Below are 24,837 nucleotides of genomic sequence, written 5' to 3' on the forward strand. Positions count from 1 at the left end.
GAAAACCCTTTTTGCTCCTTCTTCAACTGCTGCCCTACAAACTCTGATAAGCTCCTCCCACAGCTAATCCCCTGCCTCAACAGAAACCCTGCCCCCTCTGACCTTTACACAGGGAAAACAGCTAATCAGCCACAAAGAAACACACACACACAAGAAAACCCTTTTTGCTCCTTCTTCAACTGCTGCCCTACAAACTCTGATAAGCTCCTCCCACAGCTAATCCCCTGCCTCAACAGAAACCCTGCCCCCTCTGACCTTTACACAGGGAAAACAGCTAATCAGCCACAAAGAAACCCACAGACACAAGAAAACCCTTTTTGCTCCTTCTTCAACTGCTGCCCTACAAACTCTGATAAGCTCCTCCCACAGCTAATCCCCTGCCTCAACAGAAACCCTGCCCCCTCTGACCTTTACACAGGGAAAACAGCTAATCAGCCACAAAGAAACCCACAGACACAAGAAAACCCTTTTTGCTCCTTCTTCAACTGCTGCCCTACAAACTCTGATAAGCTCCTCCCACAGCTAATCCCCTGCCTCAACAGAAACCCTGCCCCCTCTGACCTTTACACAGGGAAAACAGCTAATCAGCCACAAAGAAACACACACACACAAGAAAACCCTTTTTGCTCCTTCTTCAACTGCTGCCCTACAAACTCAGTCTTCTCAGTCAACTCAGGTTGCAGTCTTCTCAGAAGTCCCATTAAATTGGGAGTAAGTAGGGCTTGGACTGCAGCTTCAATTATTATCCCTTTGGGCATGTTAACATCAGAAGGGCTGTAGCTCAGCATGCAGGTCCAATATTTGTTTAATTTCATTTCATAAAATGTACCACGTGATTATAAAAAAAGGTCAAGGTGGTTTCGTGTGGCATCTCCAAGTAGGGCCGAGAATGTCCCTATGAGAGCCTATGCCAACTATTGTAGGCAGCACTAAGCTAGATTGACATTTCTTCCAGGGTTCTCTGGAAATACAGCGGATAAAAGATTGTGAGGTTATCAGGCTTGACGTGAAGAGTCATATTCCCCTGAATCACACCAACGCCTAAAGCTGGGCCTGTTCTCTGAAAGTTAATAAGTAGTTCTGTCTCAGTGTTCTGAACTACATAGGCATTTGGTTATGTACACAACTCTACAAATTTGTAAACTGATGCAGATTAACTTTGAGCTTGTAATGGCCACTTAAAATCTGATAATGGGGCAGTTTGCACAGCACTACTTTTGAACCCCAGTGTGTGTTTGTGATGGCCTTCGGAGCAGTCTGCTGCTGTTTCATCTTGTGGATGTACGGAATAGACAGGTGTAAATCAGCTGTCGCACATGCAGGTTAATCTGCGCTAGCTCAGAGTAATTACTTGCAACCCAGCCTCTCTCTGCAGCTATATTTGTGACTATCTTGTAGTTGTGCCTGTGCTAGAGCCAGCTCATGTAGGACTATTTGATTTGTCCTACCAACAACCAAATGGAAGGGAGAGGAAAGCAAGAAGCTACAGACTTTCCAAGAGGATCAGTTTTGTAATTATGAAGTGAAATGAGGGGTGAAAATGATCCTAATTATCACAATGAGTTGACAAATATCAGTATTGCAGAACAAAGGAATCAGATTCTTCTGGTGGACTCATCTTCCCTTGAGATTTGTCTCTGGGATGTTGAGATACCACACTTTTTCATCTCTCTTCTTTCTGTATGTGGATTTTTGCCCTCTTGCGTCTCTACCCCCCTAGGGCTTGTGTGGCTGTTGGTTGCTGCAGGCCTTGCTATAAGCTTCCCCTAGCAAATGGTGCCTTTGGGGCTGGCCAGGGGGTGCCGGTTGCCAGGAGCTGAGGCGGCCTTGGAGTAAGCAAGCAAGTGGGTGAGGGGGCCCAGCCAGCCAGTCCACTAGTCCTTGCTGTGGGGAATGGATAGACAAGTGGGGAGTGAAGAGGCACCTTTCTTTGGGGCAAAGGGTAAAGGACTGTGGACTCTGCAGGCAAGGGGTGACATAATTGGGCTTCTGAGGCTTGGAGCGCATTTCCCCACAGGGAAGCCGCAGAAAGAATGTAGTTGGTCAAGGGAGCTGCGGTCCCCAAAAGGTTGAAAACCTCTGGTTTAGATAGTTGGCACTTCTGAAATCAGAAGTGGTTCAGTGTGGGACGGCCAGGCACTGACTGGATGAATTGAACACTCGTATCCTAGTGCTTTTGGTTGAAGCCTTGCTTTTCCATGATTGGCTGGAAGTGGAATTAGAATGGTAGTTCTACACAGTACTTCATGTAACTCAAGCAATGTCTATTCCTAACACCAAGATCTTCCTATAATGTTGAGTACTGTTTAGCAAAGGTACACATCAACATTAATTAGACACTTACACCCTCTGACTCTAATATTGCTCCTTTGAGGTAACAGAAGATGCAAGGAAGATGTTTTTAATTTAAGGCGTAAAGTTCTGAAAAGTCTTAATGGAACTTTGCCACCATTTGCTTGTGCAGCGGTTGGGCCTGATGTCATCACATGATGATAGTGAGGCTGACTTGAGATCTAGCAGGTCAAGTCAGGTAAAGTCAGCCCTTCCCCATTCCCATAATGCCCTGTTTTAGGGTTTTATGCAAGCTGCCACATGAGGTGGAGGGGATCCCACTTGCATCACTTCCACCCAACAGGCAAATTGGGAGCTCTGTTACCTGTGGAGTGACACCTCTTAAACTGGCTCCTCCCCAGCCCAATGCAGAGGGGGTTGTGATTACAGTGTTAGTTGATTAATCAATGAGTTTCAGTTTATAATTTGTGAGACTGCTAGTGAAGGGCACATGTGCTTATTAACTGGTAGAAAAATGGATATGATCAACAGTTTTTTCAGGTTGCAGTCACTGGGGGAGTAAGCTCCACTGAATACAATGGGTTTTGCTTCTGAATAGGATTCTGCTGCATACTGATTGACAGCTGCCTTTTGTTGCTAAGATGATTTTTTCTACATAACACTAAAACTTTCCTCAACCTTTCTTTTTACTATAATGACAAAGTGACTTAAATAAGGAACTGTCCATAATTTTAAAAAATAAAATAAAATTGTGTGACCATGTAAATATTAATGTGAGGTAGCAAGTAGAGTCACATTAAACTGAGTGTACAGTCTGTCCACTTAAGATTTTGCATCTGCATTACAGATACAAAAAAGGGCAAAAAACACTATAAGAGCCCCTCTCTTGTCCTGCTGCTTTATTAATGTCCAAAGAGAAATCAGAGAAGAGGCATTTGTAATGGAAACGAGCGCTTTGATCAGTTTATTATACCTACATTACAAACCCAAATGTGTCAATTAATGCCTTTTAGCCTCATGTATGAATTCCTGTTCCTGGATCCAATAAAGCAGAAAGCTTAGCTGCCAAATATAGATCCACTTTAGGATCATGGTGGAATTTACGACAGTTCCCACTCCTCCCCCATACTCTCCTAGTCTTATATTTAAAACTATTTTCTGTTTGATTCTATTTGTTCTATAATTTACTTCTTTTAGGAATTGTCTGGGTCAGCAGTCAAACTCCTTGGAACTCAGACTCACGGTGATGAAATGTTCACCTTGGGGAAGCTCATAGAACTGGAGGATTCATCAGATGACGAGGTGCACATTACTAGATCCCATTCAGTATATATTTCCCATTACACTGCAGCATGATGAAATAACTGAGTAGAATGATTAGCAGCTGACAGCAATAAAGGTTAAGATAGTTGAGGAAGCTCCTTTTTAATGAAGATGATTGGATAGGAGTTTGCAATAAGTTTCAGGCCTCTTTCTGCTTCGTAGTGATGTCAAGAGCTTATTAATTTGTTGGAAGCCGAACTTGTCTCTGGTGCCAGTCATGCTGCAGAGGCTGTGTGAAAGGAGAATGTGACTGATACCTTTCAGCACTGAGCTGGCTAAAGGGAGTATTTGTTCATCCATCCCTTTGTTCATTGTTGCGTTTTTAAAATCTTGCCTCTGGTGTCAAGTGGATTGCCTTGTTGAAAAATCCAGCAAAGCAAATGTCATGCAACAAAAATATCCCCTTTTTAAACTTCCTTTCTTGCTATCCTTGCTGCTGAAATATTATTATTATTATTCATTGAAATCTGCATGCAGCCATTCAGTCATAGATCTCGGGGAAGTTCACAACACAAAAACACAATATAAAACCCACAAAATATGTAATATAAATAAGAACAAAAACAAACCAAGTATCTTCCCAGCAGATTTAAAAGGGTATCAGATGTTAATCAACCAAAGGTTTGATTGAAGAGGAATGTTTTTGTCTGGCATCTAAAGGTGTATAATGAAGGGGCCAGCCATATCTCCTGGGGGAGAGCATTCCACAAAATGGAGAGCCACAACAGAAAAGGCCTGTTCTCATGTTGCTACCCTCTGGATCTCATGAAGGAGGCACAGGAAGAAGGTCCTCAGATGATGATCTCGGTTTGGGTAGGTTCATCTGGAGAAAGGTAGTTCTTGGGATATTGCGGTTCTGAGCCATTTAAGGCTTTATAGGTCAAAACCAGCACTTTGAATTGGACCCAGAAGCTAATTGGCAGCCAGTGCTGAAACTATCTTGCACCAGTGAGCAACCTGGTTGCCAGATTCTGCACCAGCTGAAGTTTCTGAATCATCTTCAGAAGCAGCTTTTAGCGGCTTTTAGCTGCTTTTAGCTGATAAGCAGCTTAGCGGCTTAGAAAAAGGGGGGGGGGGAGGGAAAAAAACCCCAGCAGGAGCTGGCAAGACATTGTCGTCTTGCGAAGCAAGCCCATAGGAGATTCATTTTGCGAAGCACCTCCAAAACAGAAAACACTTTCGTCTAGCGAGTTTTCCGTCTTGCGAGGCATTCGTCTTGCGGGGCACCACTGTACCCCGCCATAGCCGGGCTCAGGATGGCTAACACCAATAAAATTACAGTAAAAACATAATAGGAAAAAACTAATTTAAAATCCAGGTTAAAATGCAATTTAAAATGTACCCTCATTTTAAAAATAGCCCATAGATCAAAAACCATAAGGGGAGGGGGAAAAGGGTCAGACTGAGTCCAAACCAAAGGCCAGGCGGAACAGCTCTGTCTTGCAGGCCCTGCGGAAAGATGTCACGTCCCACAGGGTCCTAGTCTCTTGTGACAGAGTGTTCCACCAAGTCGGGGCCAGTACTGAAAAGGCCCTGGCCCTAGTTGCGACCAATCTAACCACCTTGCAACCTGGGACCTCCAAAATGTTGTCATTTGTGGACCTTAAGGTCCTCCACGGGGCATACCAGGAGAGGCGGTCCTGTAGGTACGTGGGTCCTAGGCTACATAGGGCTTTAAAGGTCAAAACCAGCACCTTAAACCTGACCCTGTATTCCACTGGGAGCCAGTGCAGTTGGTAAAGCACTGGATGAATGTGATCCCGTGGCAAGGACCCCGTAAGGAGCCTTGCCACAGCATTCTGCACCCGCTGGAGTTTCTGGGTCAGCTTCAAGGGCAGCCCTGCGTAGAGCGAGTTACAATAATCAAGCCTGGAGGTGACCGTTGCATGGATCACTGTCGCCAGATCAGGGCAAGAGGTAAGGGACCAACTGCTTAATATGGCGGAGATGGGAAAATGCCACCTTTGCTGTGGCTGCAACCTGCGCCTTCATGGAAGGGAGGCATCAAAGGTTACACCCAAGCTCTTGACAGAAGGCGCTGGCACTAATTGAGCCCCCGCAATATAATCAGTTATACTTGCATTTTTCTATAGATATGTAAGTACTGTTATTGTCATAATATATATATGATTGTTGAGAGCCTATTATATCCTGTATAAATTATTTCCAAATGTCAATATATTTCTCCAAATGAAGTCTGTGTCAATAAGCAATCCGTTCATATGTTGTGAGCGCTGTCATGTCTTCAATCCATCGATTAAAGGGGACCATATCTTTATTCTTCCAGTTCATCAATACCAGTCTTGGCCATGGTTAGGGCTCATAGAAGGAATCCGTTCAGCAAAAGGTCTCTTACTTTATCAATTTTTCCTGATTAAAGGTCCAAAGAAACCAGTAACTTAGTTCCATTTTTCTTCCAACCATCCTCACTGCAATTCCCACAGCACAAGGAAAGCCAAGGCAACTGTGCTCTTCTGCTACCAAATAGTAAAAATGAAGGGAAGCTGTATTCAGAAACTGTCATTCAGCACAAGCCTTTGAATTTAGGTAAGTTGCTGCTTATTTATTGAACATTTATTGCTTTTAGCCATCAGTCCCCATGGATGGGCAAAAGGTAAAATCAACAGGTAGACATCTGGGCGCTTTACAGTAGATCCGTAAAATCCAAATAAAAATATCGGTTTCTGTGCATATCGGTTTCTGTGTTCCTCTTGTAAAATATGAATATTGATTTGTTAACAATGTATATAAGAGTTCTTGTTCATATACCTGATTTGCCACGACACAGACACAGATACAGATATATATTCCTATATGCAGATTATTCTAGTGTATGGCTTTTGAGACACAATAGATAATTGACTCCATACACTAGCCACAATTTTACGCCTGACTCTGGTTGGTGGATATTGGAGTTATCCAATGGAGATATAGCAAAAATACAGAATAGCAGAATAGAGCTCACAAGGCTGAAGTCTTCCCTCTCACCAGTGTTACAAATAATGAATGAATGAATGAATGAATGAGGAAGACACAAATCTATGGAGAATAAAAGCTATGTAGCCAGGATGTCTTATGTTTGCCCTCCACTGTCAGAGGCAGTATGCCTCTGAATGCTACTGGTTGGAAATTGCATGAGGCGAATGCAGTTGCACTCAGGCCTGTGACTTTCCATAGGACCTTTGGTCTGATCCATTGGGGCTCATAGGTAATAAAGGTAAAGGTAAGGGACCCCTGGACAGTTAAATCCAGTCAAAGGCGACTATGGGGTGCAGCGCTCATCTCGCTTTCAGGCCAAGGGAGCCGGCGTTTGTCCACAGACAGCTTTCCAGGTCATGTGGCCAGCATGACTAAACCGCTTCTGGCGCAACAGAACACTGACGGAAACCAGAGCGCACGGAAATGCCGTTTACCTTCCTGCCGCAGCGATACCTCTTTATCTGCTTGCACTGGTGTGCTTTCAAACTGCTAGGTTGGTAGGAGGGGGCTCATGGTATCACTGTGCACAGTGCTTTATGTGGTAAAAAAGCTGTGTACACGACATGTATTTAAAAAAACAACTTCCCCAAAGAATCCTGGGTACTGCAGTTGTAGCAGAGCTGCAGTTCCCAGCATCCTTAAACTACAGTTCTCTGGATTTTTGGGGGGTGGGGTGGGGAAGTCATGTCCTTTAAATGTGAACTAAATAGATGCTTTATACGTAGCCCAAGAGGATAGGGCCCTGCAATCATAACTTCTGGAAGGGTTCCTATCCCTGCTCAGTTAGAGCTCACTAGCTACAGATTTGTGTGTTCTATATAGCTCAGACATTTCAGTAACCAGTTCAATAGTGAAATTTTTTTTAATAAATCCCAGGATATTTTCAGACTGGTGAAGGGCTTGTTGAGTCCATGAGGTGTTACAAAACCACCTGTTGGTGTCCTAGAGTCAGAAGGTTTTCTCAGGGCAGAATATTCTTTTCTTTTTTAAAAAAGCAGCAACTGAAAAATGCTTATAGTACACCTTGTCTGAAGCAGTTAAGGGTTGTGTGCTCAAATAGTTTCAGCTCTGATGCTTTTCTAAGTGTAGAGAAAGCTGTTGGCAGTGTGGCTTCCCTGGGGAAGGAACTGTGAAGAGGGCAAGTTCTTTATTTCTTGAATGTTTTATCACAGCACTGGCAGTAACCAAAGCAAGCCCATCATGGGTACCAAACTGTTGAGAGTCCTGCTATGCCCAGAACAACAACTGCTATGACACATTGTGGCTCACACTTTTTTACATTCTGTGGATATTTTAAAATTTACTCTAGGACTGAGGCTAGTACTTTGGAGGGGAAATAAACTCAAATTTTGATTTTAAAGTGCTGCAGTTCAGCAGCTGGAGTACATTAGGCAAATTAGACAGTGTTGATAAAAAACACTGAATTTGCATTTTTGCTGTGGTAGCAAAATGTTCCTTTTTATCCCTTGGTGGTTCCAAGTACTGTGGAATGAAAGCAACAGCATTTCACAACATCTTCACAGCTCTAGACTCCAGGGTCTGCTCATGCTGGCTACTTCCCCCTCCTTTTTATAGGCTATATCAATGAATGTTCAGATGTTAAAAATGGGGAAGTGCTCATGTAGCTGACCATCATGCAGTCATCTTGTAGCATCTCAGTGGCAACAGGTGTTAGCTTGAGGGTGAATTGCATTTAACATCAATACAAAGGTGTTGTATAAAACAAACACAGCCTGGGGCAGCAGTGGGGGGAAATAATATTTGCGCCTTGAAACAAAATCGTGGGGCCATTACTCCCCAAAAAGGATTGTTTATACAAGTTCTAATTATATAGTTCTATGATATAGTTTGCTTTTGGCTGCTGATTACTAGAGAGCAGTCTTCAGCTGGGAGAAGAAAATGAGTGTTGGCTGTTTTGAGTGCATGTGTGTTTCTCACTTCTATAACTGAGAATGTAGCCATTGATTTTTCAGAAAAGCTTAACCCCTTAAACAGATGGGGAACTATTTTTGTTCCATTCTAGGCAATGTTCTGAAGGCCAGTGGTAGGTGGAGCCGGAGGCAAAACTGGGCAGAGCAACAAATAGAAATTTTACCTTTGTACTGTAGACGACTTTCTCCACACACACACCCCTCCATCAAGAAAAACAAGGGGCGCATAGTTCAAGCACACCAGGCAAAAATGCTCTTGTTTTAAAGTAAGGCCAGTGATGGGTGTAGTCTGGAGAGTTCCAAGGGTCATACAGAGAGGTCTGAAAGGCTACATTTGGCCCCCAGGCCTGAGGTTCCATACCCCTGCCTTAAAAGCAGGCAGTACTGAGTCTTCATATACTTTCTGTTCTGTAAGTTCCTTTGGGAGAATGTTGGAAGATCTGAAAGTTCTTTCTTTTGTTCTAAGATGGTAATAGGACAAGGAGGAATAAGAGACGCCAGGGACCTAACAAGGCACCAGCTCCAGTTCACAGTTCTCAGCTGACTCAGGAACAAAGTCGTCGTAAGGTTGTGGATGCCTTGAGGGAAGCTCTTTTGAAAAGGTAAAAATGCCTGGACATCTCAGTCTACACAGGAAAAGAACATATGTATGAGTCTTGATTGTAAGGTTGTAAAGGTAATCTGAAACATTTGTAGCATTATTCTTTTTATCCCACTATTCCTTCAAAAAGTACAAGACATGATACATATCATGATATCCCATGATATCCTCACAATGGCCCAAGTCAATAACTAGCAGTTATACAGTGGTGCCTCGCAAGACGAAAATAATCCGTTCCGCAAGTCTCTTCGTCTAGCGGTTTTTTCGTCTTGCGAAGCAACCCTATTAGCGGATTAGCGGATTAGCGCTATTAGCGGTTTAGCGGCTATTAAAGGCTTAGCGGCTAAAAGGCTATTAGCGGCTTAGCGGCTTAGAAAAAGGGGGGGGGAAGCGGGAAAAAAATGGCAAGACTCGCAAGACGTTTTCGTCTTGCGAAGCAAGCCCATAGGGAAATTCGTCTTGCGAAGCGCATTGAAAAACGGAAAACCCTTTCGTCTAGCAGGTTTTTCATCTTGCGAGGCATTCGTCTTGCGGGGCACCACTGTACCACACTGGCATTACCACACTGTTGCATTGAGATGTTGTGGACTCTGGGCTTGGCCCACTGACCAGTTTATTTGTGAAAGTGCAGACATGTTTGCAGATCAGCCCTTGTGTGGATGCCCTGTCTAGATAAATCAACACATTCCTTGCCTTCTGTGTTTCAGGTTGGATGATTTGCCTGACCTGTGTGTACAGAAAAAAACAGTCATGAAGATAGCAAAGAAAGTGGAGCAGGAGATTTTCAAACGGTTTTGCTGTGTTGAACAAAACTACAAGAACAAGTACCGCAGTCTGCTTTTCAATTTAAAATCTGCAGAAAACCAGGTCAGAAAAACAAAATGAAAAAGCACACAAAACTCTTTATTTGCCTCTTGATATTTTTTAATGGGCAGTGTGATTCTCCTTATTAAGCAAAGATTGTAAATCACAGTGAAAGATAGATATTTCTCCCCCTATGTTTTGTTGATTTGTACCCTTCGTTACACTTGTCATCAAGTAATCTTTATTCCCTATCTAGGGTTGAAAGCTGTGTCTAGCCATCACTGTTATTTTTTAAATTGGCTGTGCTAGTAAGATATCCTTGACTATGCAAAATGGCTCACTCTCTCAGCCTTTTTTTAAACAACCTGCAAAAGGTTGCTGCTGTGGATTGATTTATTGTTATTCTAATAAATAGTCTTTCCAATGAGGATTGCTTGTTTCACTTTATTTCAGTACCTCTTCCGCAAATTAATACTTGGGGAGATTACCCCCAAGAGACTAGTTCAGATGAGCTCCTTTGAGATGGCACCCCCAGAACTAGCAGAGTGGAGAGCCAAAGAGAACAAACGTGTAAGTAATCATTTTATGCCCACGAAAAGGCAATGCAGAGCGAATCGGTTTCCAGCTTGGACCCCAAAGTTGTTTCTGAGTCAGAAGCTTGCTCTGTGCTTATCTGACGGCAGTTTACTTACTAGAGAAAAATATCTCCTAATAGAAGCCCAGCGGTGGGACATGTTTGGCTTTATTTTTCCATGTGTATCCTAGCCTTAGGACTCTTTCACACATACGCAGTGGCAAACCTGTGCCACTGAGTGTATGCTTCAGGTCATAGCCAACCCTGGTTCCATAACAAATGTATGTGTATGATACTATCTTGGTAAACACATGTTTATTGCATTTGTGCATTATATATCAAGTGTAAGCCCAAAAGCATTATATGTGAAGTGGCCCCCCAAAGTGCATATTTAGAGCCATGGCTACATCACTGTGCTATTTGCAGGCGCTGGAAATAATAGAGAGAGAGGAACAAGAAGCACCAAGGTGTTGCTCTGCAAAATTCAACCACAAAGGAATTGTAGAGATAGAGAGAGAAGCAGAAGAGGACTTGATGTTCCAAGAAATATTTGTGAGTAGATAGCGATGTTCAGACAAGCACAACCAACTGAGCATACACTGTGCAAATCATTTCATGCTCAAGGAAAAATATACAGGTGCCTGAGATCAACCAGATTGCATGAAGCAGGCATTTGAGCTGCATGTGATGAATTTCTGACACAGGTTTCTGTGCAGTTTGTTGGGTACTGGAGAACTACTTAACTGCACCACTTCCTTGAGTCCAAGCAGGTGCAGCAAAAACAGAGCCTAAATGTGGCCCTAGACTTTTGCCCTGCTTGTCATTAAAATTTCCTGTAATCACTATAAAAGAAGAGCAATGGGTTGCACTTGCCTGTACTGCAGAACCTGCGTAGGGACCCTGGGGGTGCAGGTCTTAAAAGTAATGGTGCACCTTACACTACAGTCCCTTAGACTTTTTGTTAGTAAGTTTGATTATGCTTTCAGTAGTGCTTTGGTTAGAGCCTGTTCTGGATAGGATCAGAGAGCCGAATAATTTGCCAGATGCTGTAAAGGAGTCAACAATAGCTCTTACAAGTGCTGCAAACTTTAAATTGGCTCCCCCCCCCCGATTAATTGACCGTTGAGTTGTTTAACTAATGAGACTAATTGTAGTCAGTGAAACCAAAAGTTAAGGGCCCAGTAACTTGCCACCTTGCATTTTTTTTAGGGATCACAGTCACCCAAAGAGGTGAACCACAGTTCTGAGGTTCCTAGAATATCTGTGAGAGACCCAGATGATGTTCAGCGGAATCGTTCTGAGGATCCTAACTATCTTAGTTGTTTTGGTAAGTTACCAAACTTGTTAAGATTCTGCAGCAAAAAGAGGGATTGCTTTTTTGGACCACTGAATTAAAGATTCCAGCCATTCTTTATAAGACTGACCTTCTGAGTTTGGAGTTTTGTTTTTGAAGAAATAATAAATAAAAACTCACAAAGTCAATCTTCAAATTCAAGCAGCAGTAGAAAAATCTTGGGCCTGCCAATTAAATTTGACAATGGAGTAAAAGTATTATTGAAAATTGATTCAGAATCTTTTAATGTGGGGGGAAAATAGCACTGTTCCTTCTGGCTTTCTAGGACAAATTACTGCCGGCGGTGAGCAGGGATTTAAGCCACCTATGTACAAGCACGCTTTAAAACAGAAAGCACATGCCACCAAACATTGGCACCCAAGCACCATGTACTCAGAGGAAGGAGAAAGGCCTCCGCATGTGGACAGGTCTGTATAATTCATACTTCTCAACCCACAGAACTTTAATATTGATGATAGAAACCCCATAAATAAGGCAACACTTTTAAAAATGATACATTAAACCTTAAAAGAAATGTCAGTCTGAGATGTGTGAAGCTTTGTTCATTTGGTGGATATCAACAGTTACTTTTAAGCTGTAGCAGTAACTCAGGCATGCATTGCCATTTTCCCTTCATACAAGGGTAAGAGGAAAATTTCCATTGAATAGCCTTTTAGAGAGAAATGAGATAATAAAGCACAGCATATCTAGATTTATAGGAGAAATGTGATTCTTACTCTTCTACCACCCATCCAACAGATAGAAGAAGAAAAATTCTGAGACTTAGTCTGGTGTTTTTGGAACCTTTGTAGTTGTTGGCTGTCGTATTTGGTATCAGTATGTCCTGTGTTATTGGCAGAGTTGTTGAGGAATAGTTCTGAACGTTCTGACTTAACAAAAGTTTAAAAAACAATAATCCACAGAAACAGATGGCTTCCATTGCAACAACTTCCAGAGGGGTGCTTTTGTTAGTCTCTTGAAAAGAAAAGAAAAAAAGCACTTTAAAGACTAATAAATTTATTATGGTGTTAGTTTTCATGGATTAGAGTCCACTTCATCAGATGCATTGCAATACCTCTCAGTTTGTATGTGTCTGGGGGGGAGGGGGTGTGAGAGAGTATAGAAACTGGAGTTCATTGGTAAGGAAGTACAAAAAGTACAGCCTGTGCCAATTTAATTAGAGCTTAACTGTATGCAAACACTATGAAACATTACAACAATTGGTGATAACAGAATCTGCTTAGCATTGCTGAGTAAAAGAACACCTGTAGCTGGACAGGAAACAATTGTCTCTATTCAGGCCCAAATGAACTAGAATCAAATTTCTTGATAAAATGTAACTCGGCCTTTTCATGTTGGGATTTCCCTTTGAAGTTCCTTTGTTCAGGGATAGCTACCTTAAGGTCCACAACAGAGTGTCCCGATAGCTTGAAATGTTCTTCCCCAGCCTTGCCGATCCTGCTTTGAGTAGCCAATAGCTGCACTCTTTGGGATAGCTATCAGCGAGAGGAGCAGGAGGAGTAGCAGGCTCCATTTACCACATTCCTTTGTGTCTGTTTGGATTGGACCCAATAAAACAAGCAGTTGAAAAGAATGACATTTAAAAACAGTTTTTAAAACAATAAAACCAGAAGTTCAGTTCAGAGGAATGCTTGCGTAAACAGGTGTGTCTTCAAGAGCTGGCAGAATGCCAACATTAGGAGACATTTCCTAAGAGCTATTTGATGGTGGAGCGTGCATCCGGAAGTGGCAAGTTCTTCTTTTCTGTAGGTATTTAAGCACAGTGGATAGCCATCTGTTCGGGATGTTGTAGTTGCAAGATCCTGTATTGCAGATCCTACATTGAGCCCTGGGGGTTGGACTAGGTGGTCTTCGAGGTCTCTTCCAGTTCTACGATTCTGAACAGAACTGGATTTGCATATTTCCTCATATCTTTTAGCCCAATCTCACCTCACATTCCAAAGAAACATCGACGAGTGGAGAAGCAGCCCAGGAACTCTGCCATCTGGGAAGGAGTCATTCACATGTTCAGTGTGAAGCAATTTGTGGCAAAAGCATATCCTGTTTCTGGATCCAGCTGTAATCTGTCACAGGTATGAGCAGTGGTGGCTGGTAACACTTTGACTTGGTAGTGCTGTGTCATAGTCCCGTTGCCAAGCAACAGCGTGCAGAGCTTGGTGGAGTGCGAGCCCAAACAAACAGGAAATAAGAGTCTTTGAGATGCACCTGGCAGAGTCAGCATACAGAGTGAAGTCCGTTCCAAGGATTGGGCAAACAGCAATCCACATAGACAATCCAGAGGTTGGGGAATCAGATGAACACGAAGCCAAGGGTCCAGATGGGGAGCAGGAAGCAGCAAGGTAGGGCCAGGAACCAAAGGCTTCGTTTCCAGCCTCTGACTGCTGCTGAGAGCTCTGTTTAAGAAGGCTGGAGCCAGCTGGTTCTCATCAGTGCCTTCTCTGTGTCTTTGAAGGCTAATTAGCTGCAGGTGGAGTCACTCTGCCTTCTCCCCTTCAGGCTGCTGTTCAGCAGGAGAAACTGACTCCTGGCCCATGGCAGGTTGCAGTTTTTAACCTTGCTTCATCACAATAGGACTCATACAACACTTATTTAAGAAAGTGTGCCATTACAGATGTGCAGATTGCCACCGTCTCCTTGATGGAAAACACCCATTATTCTTTGCACATCTATGGACATGGGAAGAGCTGCTAAGCAAGAGGGCTGAAGTATCATTTTCAGACAATATTGATTGCATATCTCTTATTTAGAAATTAAGGCAGACCTCACAGCATAAGTTTGTGAATTCGTGCATTGATTACAGCTACATATCCATTTCCAAAGAACTAAAGAAACATGCAAAAATGTGAGGAACACTTGCTTCCAGTTGCATGCAGTTATCCTCACCCCAAATCAATTTTAACTTTTCATTATCCAAAACACATTTTTTTCTAAATTAAAAGAATCCTTACCAACACCTGCTGCTGCTTTTAATGAGTGAGTACAGGGAAATAGTTAATGCACAGTTCGTTGCAATACATACACAAGCTATCCACCATTCTCCCAGGAAATTCACAGAAATAAATGCAAAGTGACCAAATTAAAAAATAGATATTTTTAAAGGAAAACGACGCACACTGTGCCTGCTATTTCTTGCTTGGTTGCTCTCTAGCAAAGTCACAAAACAAAATACTAAAGTAAAAAAGGCTCCTTGGGGAAGGGAACATGTTAATTCTCTGGTTACTAAAGTCCAAGGTTTTTTTTGAGCAGGAACTTGGTTCCATTACCTTTTAAAAATTAATTAACTATTTTTGGTTGTGAGGGGGGTGGCCGTCCTGAAACGATATACACCCAATGCCTGAGCCAAAAATCCGCCTATATCTCTAATCAATAAAGTTGTGGCCATTTCTTTCTTTTTTTAAAAAATCATTATTATTATTTTTCCAGTAAGAACATCCAATTAACAAATCCATCAAATTATAATCCAATTAAAAATAATAAAATAAAATAAAAAACAGCCAAATTACAATCCAAATTGTTAATTATTTTTATTTTTATTTTTTATTTTTTCTGGGCTTCCCATAGTCTGGACCTCTGAAGTATATCTCCAATATTTTCATTTCTGCCTTCTTCTTGTTGTTCTCATATTTTCAAGGTTGTGGCCATTTGTAATCCAGATCATTGTTTGCTTGAGTTTATTAATCGCATCTTACATTTAGCCACTGCCCGTGTGTGTGTGTGTGGGGGGGGGGGCACTGGATCCCGCATTAAAGAAACAGACAAGCTTTGTGTTGAGTTCCCCTGCTAAAACCTATGAGGAGATCTGGCCTTCAGGGAAACAGCTCTGAGTTTGCTCAGAACAGTTGTTACAATTTGATAAGGCTGGAACAAACTAGGTCCTCTCTAATCAATGTAGATTGCCTTCATAACAGGAAGGAGGGGAAACTGTTCAGCTAGGGCTCAAAAACTGGCAGTTCTCCTTGAGGAACATGGGAAGGACCTCTTACTATCCAATACTTTTGGATTAAGTGTGGCTAAGTGATACAGAGAGCAGACTGGCCAGAGAAAAGGCGATGGATGGAAATATCTCCAGAGCTTCTCTTGAGTTCAAATGGAAGCATAAAATGTGTGTGGGACAGGGAAGAATGAGTGGCTTTGAAATTGGGGGGGGGGGGTCCTTTAAAAAAGTGTTTGACATTCTCCTTTGGAGGGTTGTGCCCCAGTAGTCCAAGTGTAAGAGCCTCTACTGGGTATAAGCAGGGCTAGATTAGGTACAGAGCAATACCTCCACATTTCCTCCACCCATTTAAGAACTTTCAGCAAGCTTGCCACTACTCTTATCAGAGCATCCCTTTTATGTTGCTTCTTGGGTGGGATGTGCTGACCAAGTCCTAATAGCTCTGGAGGAGGGATAAGCAACTGCTAAATAAGCCTTACTGTCTGTTAGAGCAGCAGGGTAAAAAGAGATGACAATAAGGTATCTTTCTACTCTTCCCTGGTTAAGTTGAAACTGATGTTCCAGGGATTCTGATATTGCGACAATAAGTCATAAAGCTGGTGTAGTGCACTAAGACAGTAAATTATGAGATGGAAAACCCATCCTTCAAATCATATTCCTGCCATGAAAGCTTTAGGAAGCCTCCCTGCACTCCCCATCTTCAGTAAGGAGAGAACTGCTGCCCTTAAAACAGCCCTAGGAGGATTGCTAAGATAATGTTCATTCTAGATCTGTTTCCACTAGATCAGTGTATTGTTGGAAAACAAAATTCAATCACAGACATGTGGATTTCTCTTATGATAGTGTTCTTCCTTTATGCTCTTTTGATTCGTCTAGGCCTTACCACATCTTCTACAGGGAAGGGGCTGTATTCTCCCTGAGGATGTCTGGGCCTATCTAGACAGCATATGGCCAGCAAACAGCAAGGTATCTCTCTGAAAGGTTCTTATTTTAATCAGGCTCTGTTGCTTATTTGATACCACAGTTGACCTTGAAGGTTCCCACAGCCCCATCGGGAAGATCCAATGCAGATTTGTGCCTCCTCAGGATCCTCCTTTGTAAAGAGTGGGATTTGGAGCCAAATTACATGTTATATAGCATCAGCTATGTAGCAGATTTTTTGCTTCTGTATTCACCATAGGTAATTCTGCAGGTGCATGTGTGTCATCTGTATAGGGAAGGTAGCACAGATGCAGCTCTGAACAAAAGTTCTCTCATCCAGACTTTGCTTTTCTGCTGGTTGATATTTCCACTGAGTCCTTGGGTCCAGGGATATATCATTCAAGGATTGTAGTTTTGCTCTGAATTGTTTTAGGGCTGTAGCTTAATGACATTGTTTTAAGGTGTTTGTGTTAGGGCTGGGAGATATCTGGTTTTCAACATCGTGATATATCACCACCTAAGTGTTGTGATATACCAATATATCACGGTGTCTGAAATAAGGCTGGAACTATGTAGAGGTGAACAGTAGGGCTGGGCGATATCTGCTTTTCAACTTTGTGATATATCACCAGCTAAACATTGCATTATACTGATAAATCATAATGTCTGAAATAACAATGGAGCTATGTAGAGGCATTGGCTGGTTTTACGGTTTTCGCCACATTGTGATTTTTGCATAGCACACAGACACACACACATTGTGATTCACAATATATTGTCAGGTCAAAAATGATAAAACCAGTATCATGGTATGGTATTGAAACTGGTTTTGGATGATATATTGCATAGCCCTAGCACATATCATGATTCATGACATATTGCCCGGTCAAAAACTATGAAACCAATATCACGCTATAGACTTCAAACTGGTTTTGGATGATATATCATCATATTGCCCAGCCCTAGTGTGTGTGTGTGTGTGTGTGTAAGTAAGTAGGTAAGTAAGTAACACCCAGTATACTGCAACACCAGATGCTCAGCATAAATCAAAGAACAGTATGAGCCCTTGTAGCTAGATTAGAAGGTGAATAACATTGCTCTTAGCAATCTAGGGCCTCCTGATAGTTACATCTGTAATTTCTGAGCTAAAGAATAAATTTAGTAATTACTTCTTGCCTTTCCTATACATGCAAATCTGTTCCATCACACAGATGGTGGTGGGGCATTTATAAGGAAAGAAACCCATAGAAAACATCTGAAGGCAGCCCTGTTTAGGGAAGCTTTTAATGTTTAATAAGTTATTGTATTTTAGTGTTCTGTTGGACGCCACCCAGAGTGGGTGGGTATAATATATATATATATATATATATATATATATATATATATATATATATATTTATTATTGAAGTACAAGGATTTTCTTAGTATGTTGGTAGTTCCTAGTAAAAAAAAAATATGTCAGCACCATCCAGAACTCTCTTCTGTTACGCTTTCCTGTTTCCAGAAGTGTTGCAGTTGCACATAGTAAAGGACCAGACTGTGGGCCGGAATAGGTAGGGCTTACAAACACTTTCTGAGGAGGCAGGATCTTTCTTGAACTCCTGTCATCTTCCTGCCTTGATCAGGGAAAGTTCTTTCTCGGAGCCTCTTAATGGCTAGAAGTGAGCAATGTATTGTGGTACTTCAGGTTACGTATGCTTCAGGTTACATACACTTCAGGTATGTAGACTCCGCTAACCCAGGAATATTACCTCGGGTTAAGAACTTGGCTTCAGGATGAGAACAGAAATCGTGCAGCAGCGGCAGCAGCAGGAGGCCCGATTAGCTACAGTGGTGCTTCAGGTTAAGAACAGTTTCAGGTTAAGTACGGACCTCCTGAACGAATTAAGTCCTTAAGCTGAGGTACCACTGTATACAAAAAAACAAAAGTACAAATAGAAAGAAAGAGATAAAGAATGCAAGAACTAGAAGCTTAATGTGGGAATAGAAGGGCTCAAAGCCTCACATCCACTGGAAACTAAATGCATTCTTCTTCCCTCTCCGTCAGAGAGGCTACAACTGGAGTTGACACCACTTGGGAACTCCCAGATATCTTGTGCAGCATCTGATGTCCCCCAACCCACCCCCAGTTGCTGCCAGATGTGGCAGCCTAGAAGTTACCAACCACTATAAAGTGGTAGCAGGGAGCCAGATAAGACACTCCATCTTCAGGCCCTGCCTTCTGGCTTTGAGTCAAACTGCAGCTAGAAACAGTCCAGCATGACCTAACCTTACAGGAGTGGATGTGATTTCCAGGCCCCAGACTTGATGAGCCATTCCCTGCTGCCACCCTTATTCTTGATTGAAGAAATTTTCATCCCGACCTGACCTGATCTGTAGGGTTGCTTGAGGCCACAGTGGTGCACCAGCGGCAGTAAGTCAGATGGCATGTGTTAGGCTTTCTTCCAAAGGAGGTGTGAAAAGCTCTTCAGCCACAGAGCCCCTCCTGATCTGGCAGCTGTGTTGTGTGGGCCTGAATGCCCGGACACTTACAAGAAGAGCAGGTGCTCAATAGGCAAAATGTTCCTTTTCATAGGAGCTCTGTACTCCCTGATAATAGCTTCTTTTCTTTTTCTTCCCATGTTTGCGCAGGAGATGGGAGTGATAAGATTCCACCCCAGCTTACCCAAAGGCTTCGACCCTTATAACACTCTGTATTCCTACTTGAACAATAAACAGAGATATGGCATCGTGGACAGCAACCAGATGGAGATATTCATGGTGCCATTAGCAGCTTACCAGCCTGTGCCTTCTAAACTGCATGCATTTGGTGGTCCAGGTAGGAACTGGGAACAAATCTTTCTCCTTTTTCTTGAAGTTCATGGAAGTGGAATTGAACAATTATCATAGATATCTTTCTGGAAAACACACTTTGTGCCACATTAAGTCAATACTCAGATTTTCCTTTCCACTGTAAACTAATATGGCTATTCTACTACAATTTCTTTTCTGCATGAATTTTGTTTGTATAAGCAGTTTTGTTAGATTGGGGGTGGGGAAGACTGAGGAGGGAAGGACATGATAGAGGTTTATAAGATTATTTGTACCGTGGCACAGAGAGGGTAAACGAAAGAGAAATTTTACTTCTCAGCATACAGAAGCTTGTAGAAATCTAATGACACTGATAGGCAGAAGGTGTAAAGGCAAACAAGATGACATTTTTAAAAAAATGTTTTTTAGTAAAGATTTTCTGGGCTTACAAAAGTACATACATCATCTCTATTTTCAGATCATAAAGTTCTTTCTACAGATCAGTTATATTCGATGTGAAACTTTGATGTATACATACAGTGGTGCCCCGCAAGACGAAATTAATTCGTTCCGCAAGTTTTGTCGTCTAGCGAATTTTTCGTCTTGCGAATCACGAAATCCCATAGGAATGCATTGAAAATCAATTAATGCGTTCCTATGGTCAAAAAAAGTCCAAACAAAGCCAAATTTGGTACAACAACAGTTTATTAACTGCTCTTTAAAGTCACACATACTGTAAAGAGCAGTTCAAAAATTGAAGGGAAAATAAATTAACTTTATAAACAAAACATGTCTTTGTTTTTAGACAAAGGAAACAAAGTCGCGAGACATTTTCGTCTTGCGAAGCAAGCCCATAGGTTAATTCGTCTTGCGAGGCAAATCGAAAACGGAAAAACCTTTCGTCTAGCGAGTTTTTTGTCTTGCGAGGCATTCGTCTTGCGAGGTACCACTGTATATAGTTGGGGGAGAAGAGAGTTGGGGAGAAAGCGGGGCGGGGAGAGAGAAGGGGCTAGTAAACTTTCATTTTTTCAGTCATGTGGGTAGGTTTTATTTCCATTCATTTATTATTTTCATTGATTCACCAGAGATAACATACTGGATGATGTGAAGAATGACATTTCCCTTGGAGTAACTCAGTGAAAAATACCCAGGCCATGTGCTAATGGCAAGAGTGCCAAGGCTCTGTATATTTGCTACCAAAACAAATCCAAATTTTGGAACTAGGAAACAGATGTTTAGCATATATTATTGCAAAATATCTGCCAGAGAATACAGGCCATGGGAAGAAAATAAGGAGTACACTGAAGGATTCTGGGGCTTCTGAGTCCTCCCTAGATTTTGGCCCTGACTCCAGTATTCGCATGGAGCTGGTTTGTGTAGCAAATTGGATCATTACTGATTTTATGGAGCTGGCTGTACTCATTGGAACCGCTGTATGCATATTGGAGCTTCTGGAGTGATGGAGCTTCCCAGAGTTTGAAAATGAATCTTGAATGTTTGGCATATGAGGCAGATATGTGTATGCCCCTCTGAGCAGAATCCTTCAATTGCTGGTCATCTTAAAAAGTCCACTTTTCTGAATCCCTCTGCCGTTGGCCTTTTTCATCATGTTATCTGATATGACCTTTGCATGCCTATTCTGAGACAGCACAGAATTTGATCATCTGGCTGGAGCAGGATATTAAAATGTATTTGTTGACATTTGGAAGTGGTGGTATCCTTTTATTTCTCATTGCAAAGCGCTAGGGAATCATGTGTCCATTTATCAAGAATGCTATTTCCTAGGACTGATGTGAGGGGATGAAGAGAGGCAGGCAGGGCAGTGGGAAGCACCAAATTGATTGAAGTGATTCCATCATGTAAATGAAGTTTCATAATAAGGATTATTCTACTACATCACTTCGGTCTGTGTCTGGTGTTAAACCCTTAGACACACACCATAAATTTTACATTTTCTAAAGCAGTACACGTCTGCTTTTTTCTAAACAGGTTAGATGATTGCTAGTGGGTTTAAGGACTTGATTTTTTAAAATTATTGAATGATTTGCCCCTCCCCCCAGTTTGCTTTTAAAATGTCGGGGTGAATGCTGCAGTCAAATTATTGTAGTTTTCTAGGAGCTAAGGCACTTGTTTTAAGAACAGCTGAGCTTCTCATGCTTTTGTCTCTGGGTTGTCACTAGAGTTACAGAAACATGTCATTTCGTTTATTTGCTTTCTTTCTTTCCATAGGGCTTGAGCCATGCCACCCTTCTTTGTTGCTGGGACTAATTCTGCCCAAGAGAACATGTACAGGCAGTTTGGAAACAATGTCTAATCCTTTACCAAAAGCCAGGAGAAAGAATATCACTTTAAAGGACAGCACTGGAGCTGATAGCTTTTCTCTTCCACAAGTGGACACTTGCCAGACATGGCCACCACCACAATTGTCCATAGATAGCCTTCTCTGTGGAAATGAGGGGCCCTTGCTAGTCCTTCCAAGACAAGAGCCTTTAGCAGCTGATGCTGTCTTTGTTCACCCTGAAGAGCTTGGTGGAGAGACATTTCATAGAGATCCTTCCTCTTTGCGGCATGAAGAGGCAGGAAATGAAGCCAACCACTTTCCTGTAGGTGATACTCTCCAGTCACTAAGTAGTTCTTCTTGGGCAGTGGAACAGTGGAACAACTTGAGTCTGGGAATCTTGGGAGCACAGCCACATCAGGGCCAGGATCTTGCGCAGCTCTGTGGTGATTCTGATCAATCACATATCTGGAAGACGATTGAGCTTCTTTTGTCTTCTGAGCCTGTGTGCCCAGATCAACATGAAGCAGATGGAGCAAACATAATAGATCCCTCATTCTTACAGAGCATCCTTTGTGCTGATGCTTTGCCACCTTGCGAAGTGTCACAGGTTCTATCTTCGCCCCAGATTCCTTGCATTGCATATGTTGCTGGAGAACCCAACTCATTGTTGCAGGAAACTTTATCCCTCATCCAGCAGGTTGAGTCCCATCTCCAGACTCAGGGGCCTAATACACAGATGCCCTAAGAGCCTTGTGGCCCTCAAGGACTAAACTGTAGTTGTTTAAATACAAAATGCAAAGAAAGGGAAAGGTGGCTTTAAAGATTGTGGTGAGGCATGGCATCCATCTTCTAATGCAATTAAGAATTTATCTCAGGGAAAAAGCGGGGGGGACGGGGGACGGACCTAATATTGGATTTGTGCTTTTCCAACTTTTTAAATATATATTTGCTTTTGTTGTTGTTGTTCATGACTCTCATAATCCTTGTCCTCTGGCAATATTTGATCAATATTCAGAATGTGCTTGTGGTGAAAAAAACATTATGACCACTGGTGATGATTTTGCAAGCCACTAAGAGGTGAATACTGATGACCAACTTTACTAAGCATTCAAGTAACAATTTTGGTCAGTCAGTCAGCTGTATTGTCCTGCCACGGAGAATCTTGCCATGCTTCTGTACCTGGCCAGAAAACCGGAGAACCAGTGGGAGAGATAATGTGATCTTCACCTCTTGCTAGGAAGATGATACCACATGGACTGGTTTGCCAAGTAATGTTTGCACACCACTTGTTAAAGGGCCACCTCTATTTTCCTGGAAAGCTTTCTTGCTACCAAATTGGAATCAACAGGCGCAGGTCAATGTATTGAGACTTGGATCTCTGCCAACCATATTGTAAACAGCAGGTGGGAATTCTAATGGCAACAACAACAGCATTCAGGTAGGGGGAAATCACATTGGGGAACAGACTGTGTAAGCTGCAAGAGGTGGAAGGTTTATCACCCTCCGTTACCCTTCAAATTGGACTCCCTCGTTTCTAAATGATCAGAGCAGATCTGGGTTTTAAAATAATGCATTTGCCACAGTGGTTCATCTTGATTGGTTCTGTAAATGGTGTGAGCCTTGGCATGCAAAATCTCAAACAGTGTCTGTGGCAAAGCTGATTGGCACACCACAAGCACATTTTCAGTATAGCCTGAAAACAAGCATTCTCCAGTACGACAATGCAAATTCATGCTTAATAACTTCCTGAACAAAAGGGTTTGATGGTGAGAGATACAAGTGAATAAAGTTCCACTATTTCTGGGGTTTTTTGAAATTAGATGTGGTTGTGTGGGGTAAGAGAGAGTGACCCTAGTGGTAAAAAAACTGATGTTATAAGATGAAAGTTGGGTCGGTACTGATGTTATCTGCATACAGAATGCTAGCATGACAGATTTTTCTGTTTTTCTGTTAAGCTGTTCATAGCAATAAAAGCGTTGTTAATTGTTATAAGAGGAATTGTCTAGATGTATTGTGTATGAAGAGGTTCAAGGTAGACCCAAAGCAAGTTGCAAAAAGTTACTAAACTTAGTTTTCCAACAACCTGTATCCTGCAGAGTTGGTTGATAGCATTTTGCTAGTAAAATGCAATAGGACCATAAGATTGGGAAGGAATATCTGATCCAGAGTCTTCTTTCTAGCAGCAGGCCTCTCCATCCCCTCCAAAATCAGCTTGTAGCATGCAAAAGCAGAAAGCAAATGTTTCTTCATTAACTTCAGAAAGGCACCTGCAAAACCAATAGTCCCAAATGCTTCAGCTCAAATGCATTTCTTTCAGAATAGTTGTTGCATTCAGGTGGTGTAAGGCATTCCAGCTAACAACCTAGCTGCTGCATTCTGCACTAGCTGCAGCTTCCAAACCAAGTTCAGGGACAGCCCCATACAGAGTGGATTGCGCTAGCCCAACCTTGAAGTTTAACAGTGCATGGGTCACTTCACCAGGTTCTCCTGTGAAGGGATGGCTATAGCTGGCAAACGAGCCATAGCTGGAAAATGATGCTCCTTGATGTGGAAGCCAGCTCAGCCTCCAGCAGCAACAGCAAATCAAGCAGAACTTACAGACTATAGGTTTGTCCACAGTTTTTTGTCCCACTTCTAGAAAGCATGGGTCTGAGCTTTCTGTTTGCCCTTCCGCTTTCCCTGGTAAACCACTCTTCAGAGCACAGGTGGGGAACCTTTTGGGTCTAACAGCCCAGATCCTTGACAGGTGGGTGGGGCAACCTGTAAAGATTCTTACACAGCACTTCCCCAGCACCCAAAAGCCAGCTGGCTGTTGGGTGCTTGGAAGCTGCAGCTCAAGGGGCTTTGCCAGGCCCGCTTGGTGCTTTCCAAGTCCCAAGCATAGGGTGGAGAAAGCAGCTTCCTGCAGGGATCGGCTGCATGTTTGAGTTCCACATGGGACATCAGGTGCGAGGCTGGTGAGTGTAGGCCATATTGGGACCTGTCCTGGTCCAAATTTGACCCGTTGGCTGGTGGTTCCATTCCCCTGTTGGCAGACGTAGTTCATCCTCATC

The 24,837-nt window shown here is 42.4% G+C and overlaps 1 protein-coding gene and 1 long non-coding RNA gene across 15 annotated transcripts in view; both read left to right on the plus strand.

Moving 5' to 3' along the window:
• Positions 1-23,776, plus strand: part of SPOCD1 (SPOC domain containing 1) — a 32,377-nt gene extending 8,601 nt beyond the window's left edge. For 6 of the 14 annotated variants that reach the window (XM_083511575.1, XM_083511578.1, XM_083511569.1 and 3 more), the window contains 13 exons: positions 3,490-3,594; positions 4,276-4,428; positions 6,060-6,162; positions 8,992-9,127; positions 9,834-9,993; positions 10,384-10,500; positions 10,931-11,056; positions 11,714-11,831; positions 12,124-12,265; positions 13,777-13,930; positions 16,669-16,758; positions 19,345-19,531; positions 21,733-23,776. In XM_083511575.1, the coding sequence (XP_083367701.1) occupies positions 3,490-3,594; positions 4,276-4,428; positions 6,060-6,162; positions 8,992-9,127; positions 9,834-9,993; positions 10,384-10,500; positions 10,931-11,056; positions 11,714-11,831; positions 12,124-12,265; positions 13,777-13,930; positions 16,669-16,758; positions 19,345-19,531; positions 21,733-22,529 (2,388 nt within the window). In that variant the 3' untranslated portion in view covers positions 22,530-23,776. Of the gene's footprint in view, positions 1-676; positions 3,595-4,275; positions 4,429-6,059; positions 6,163-8,991; positions 9,128-9,833; positions 9,994-10,383; positions 10,501-10,930; positions 11,057-11,713; positions 11,832-12,123; positions 12,266-13,776; positions 13,931-16,668; positions 16,759-19,344; positions 19,532-21,732 lie in introns of all 14 variants that reach the window. The other 8 variants (XM_083511572.1, XM_083511581.1, XM_083511570.1 and 5 more) reach the window with 4 other exon arrangements.
• Positions 19,541-19,912, plus strand: LOC310710719. The gene is made up of 2 exons (XR_014528216.1): positions 19,541-19,714; positions 19,780-19,912. It is a non-coding gene; the product is annotated as an uncharacterized lncRNA (long non-coding RNA).
• Positions 23,777-24,837: the final 1,061 nt, after the last annotated feature.

The sequence above is a fragment of the Podarcis liolepis genome (assembly GCF_965112155.1).
Source record: "Podarcis liolepis genome assembly, chromosome: 7".
Classification (NCBI taxonomy): Eukaryota; Metazoa; Chordata; class Lepidosauria; order Squamata; family Lacertidae; genus Podarcis; species Podarcis liolepis.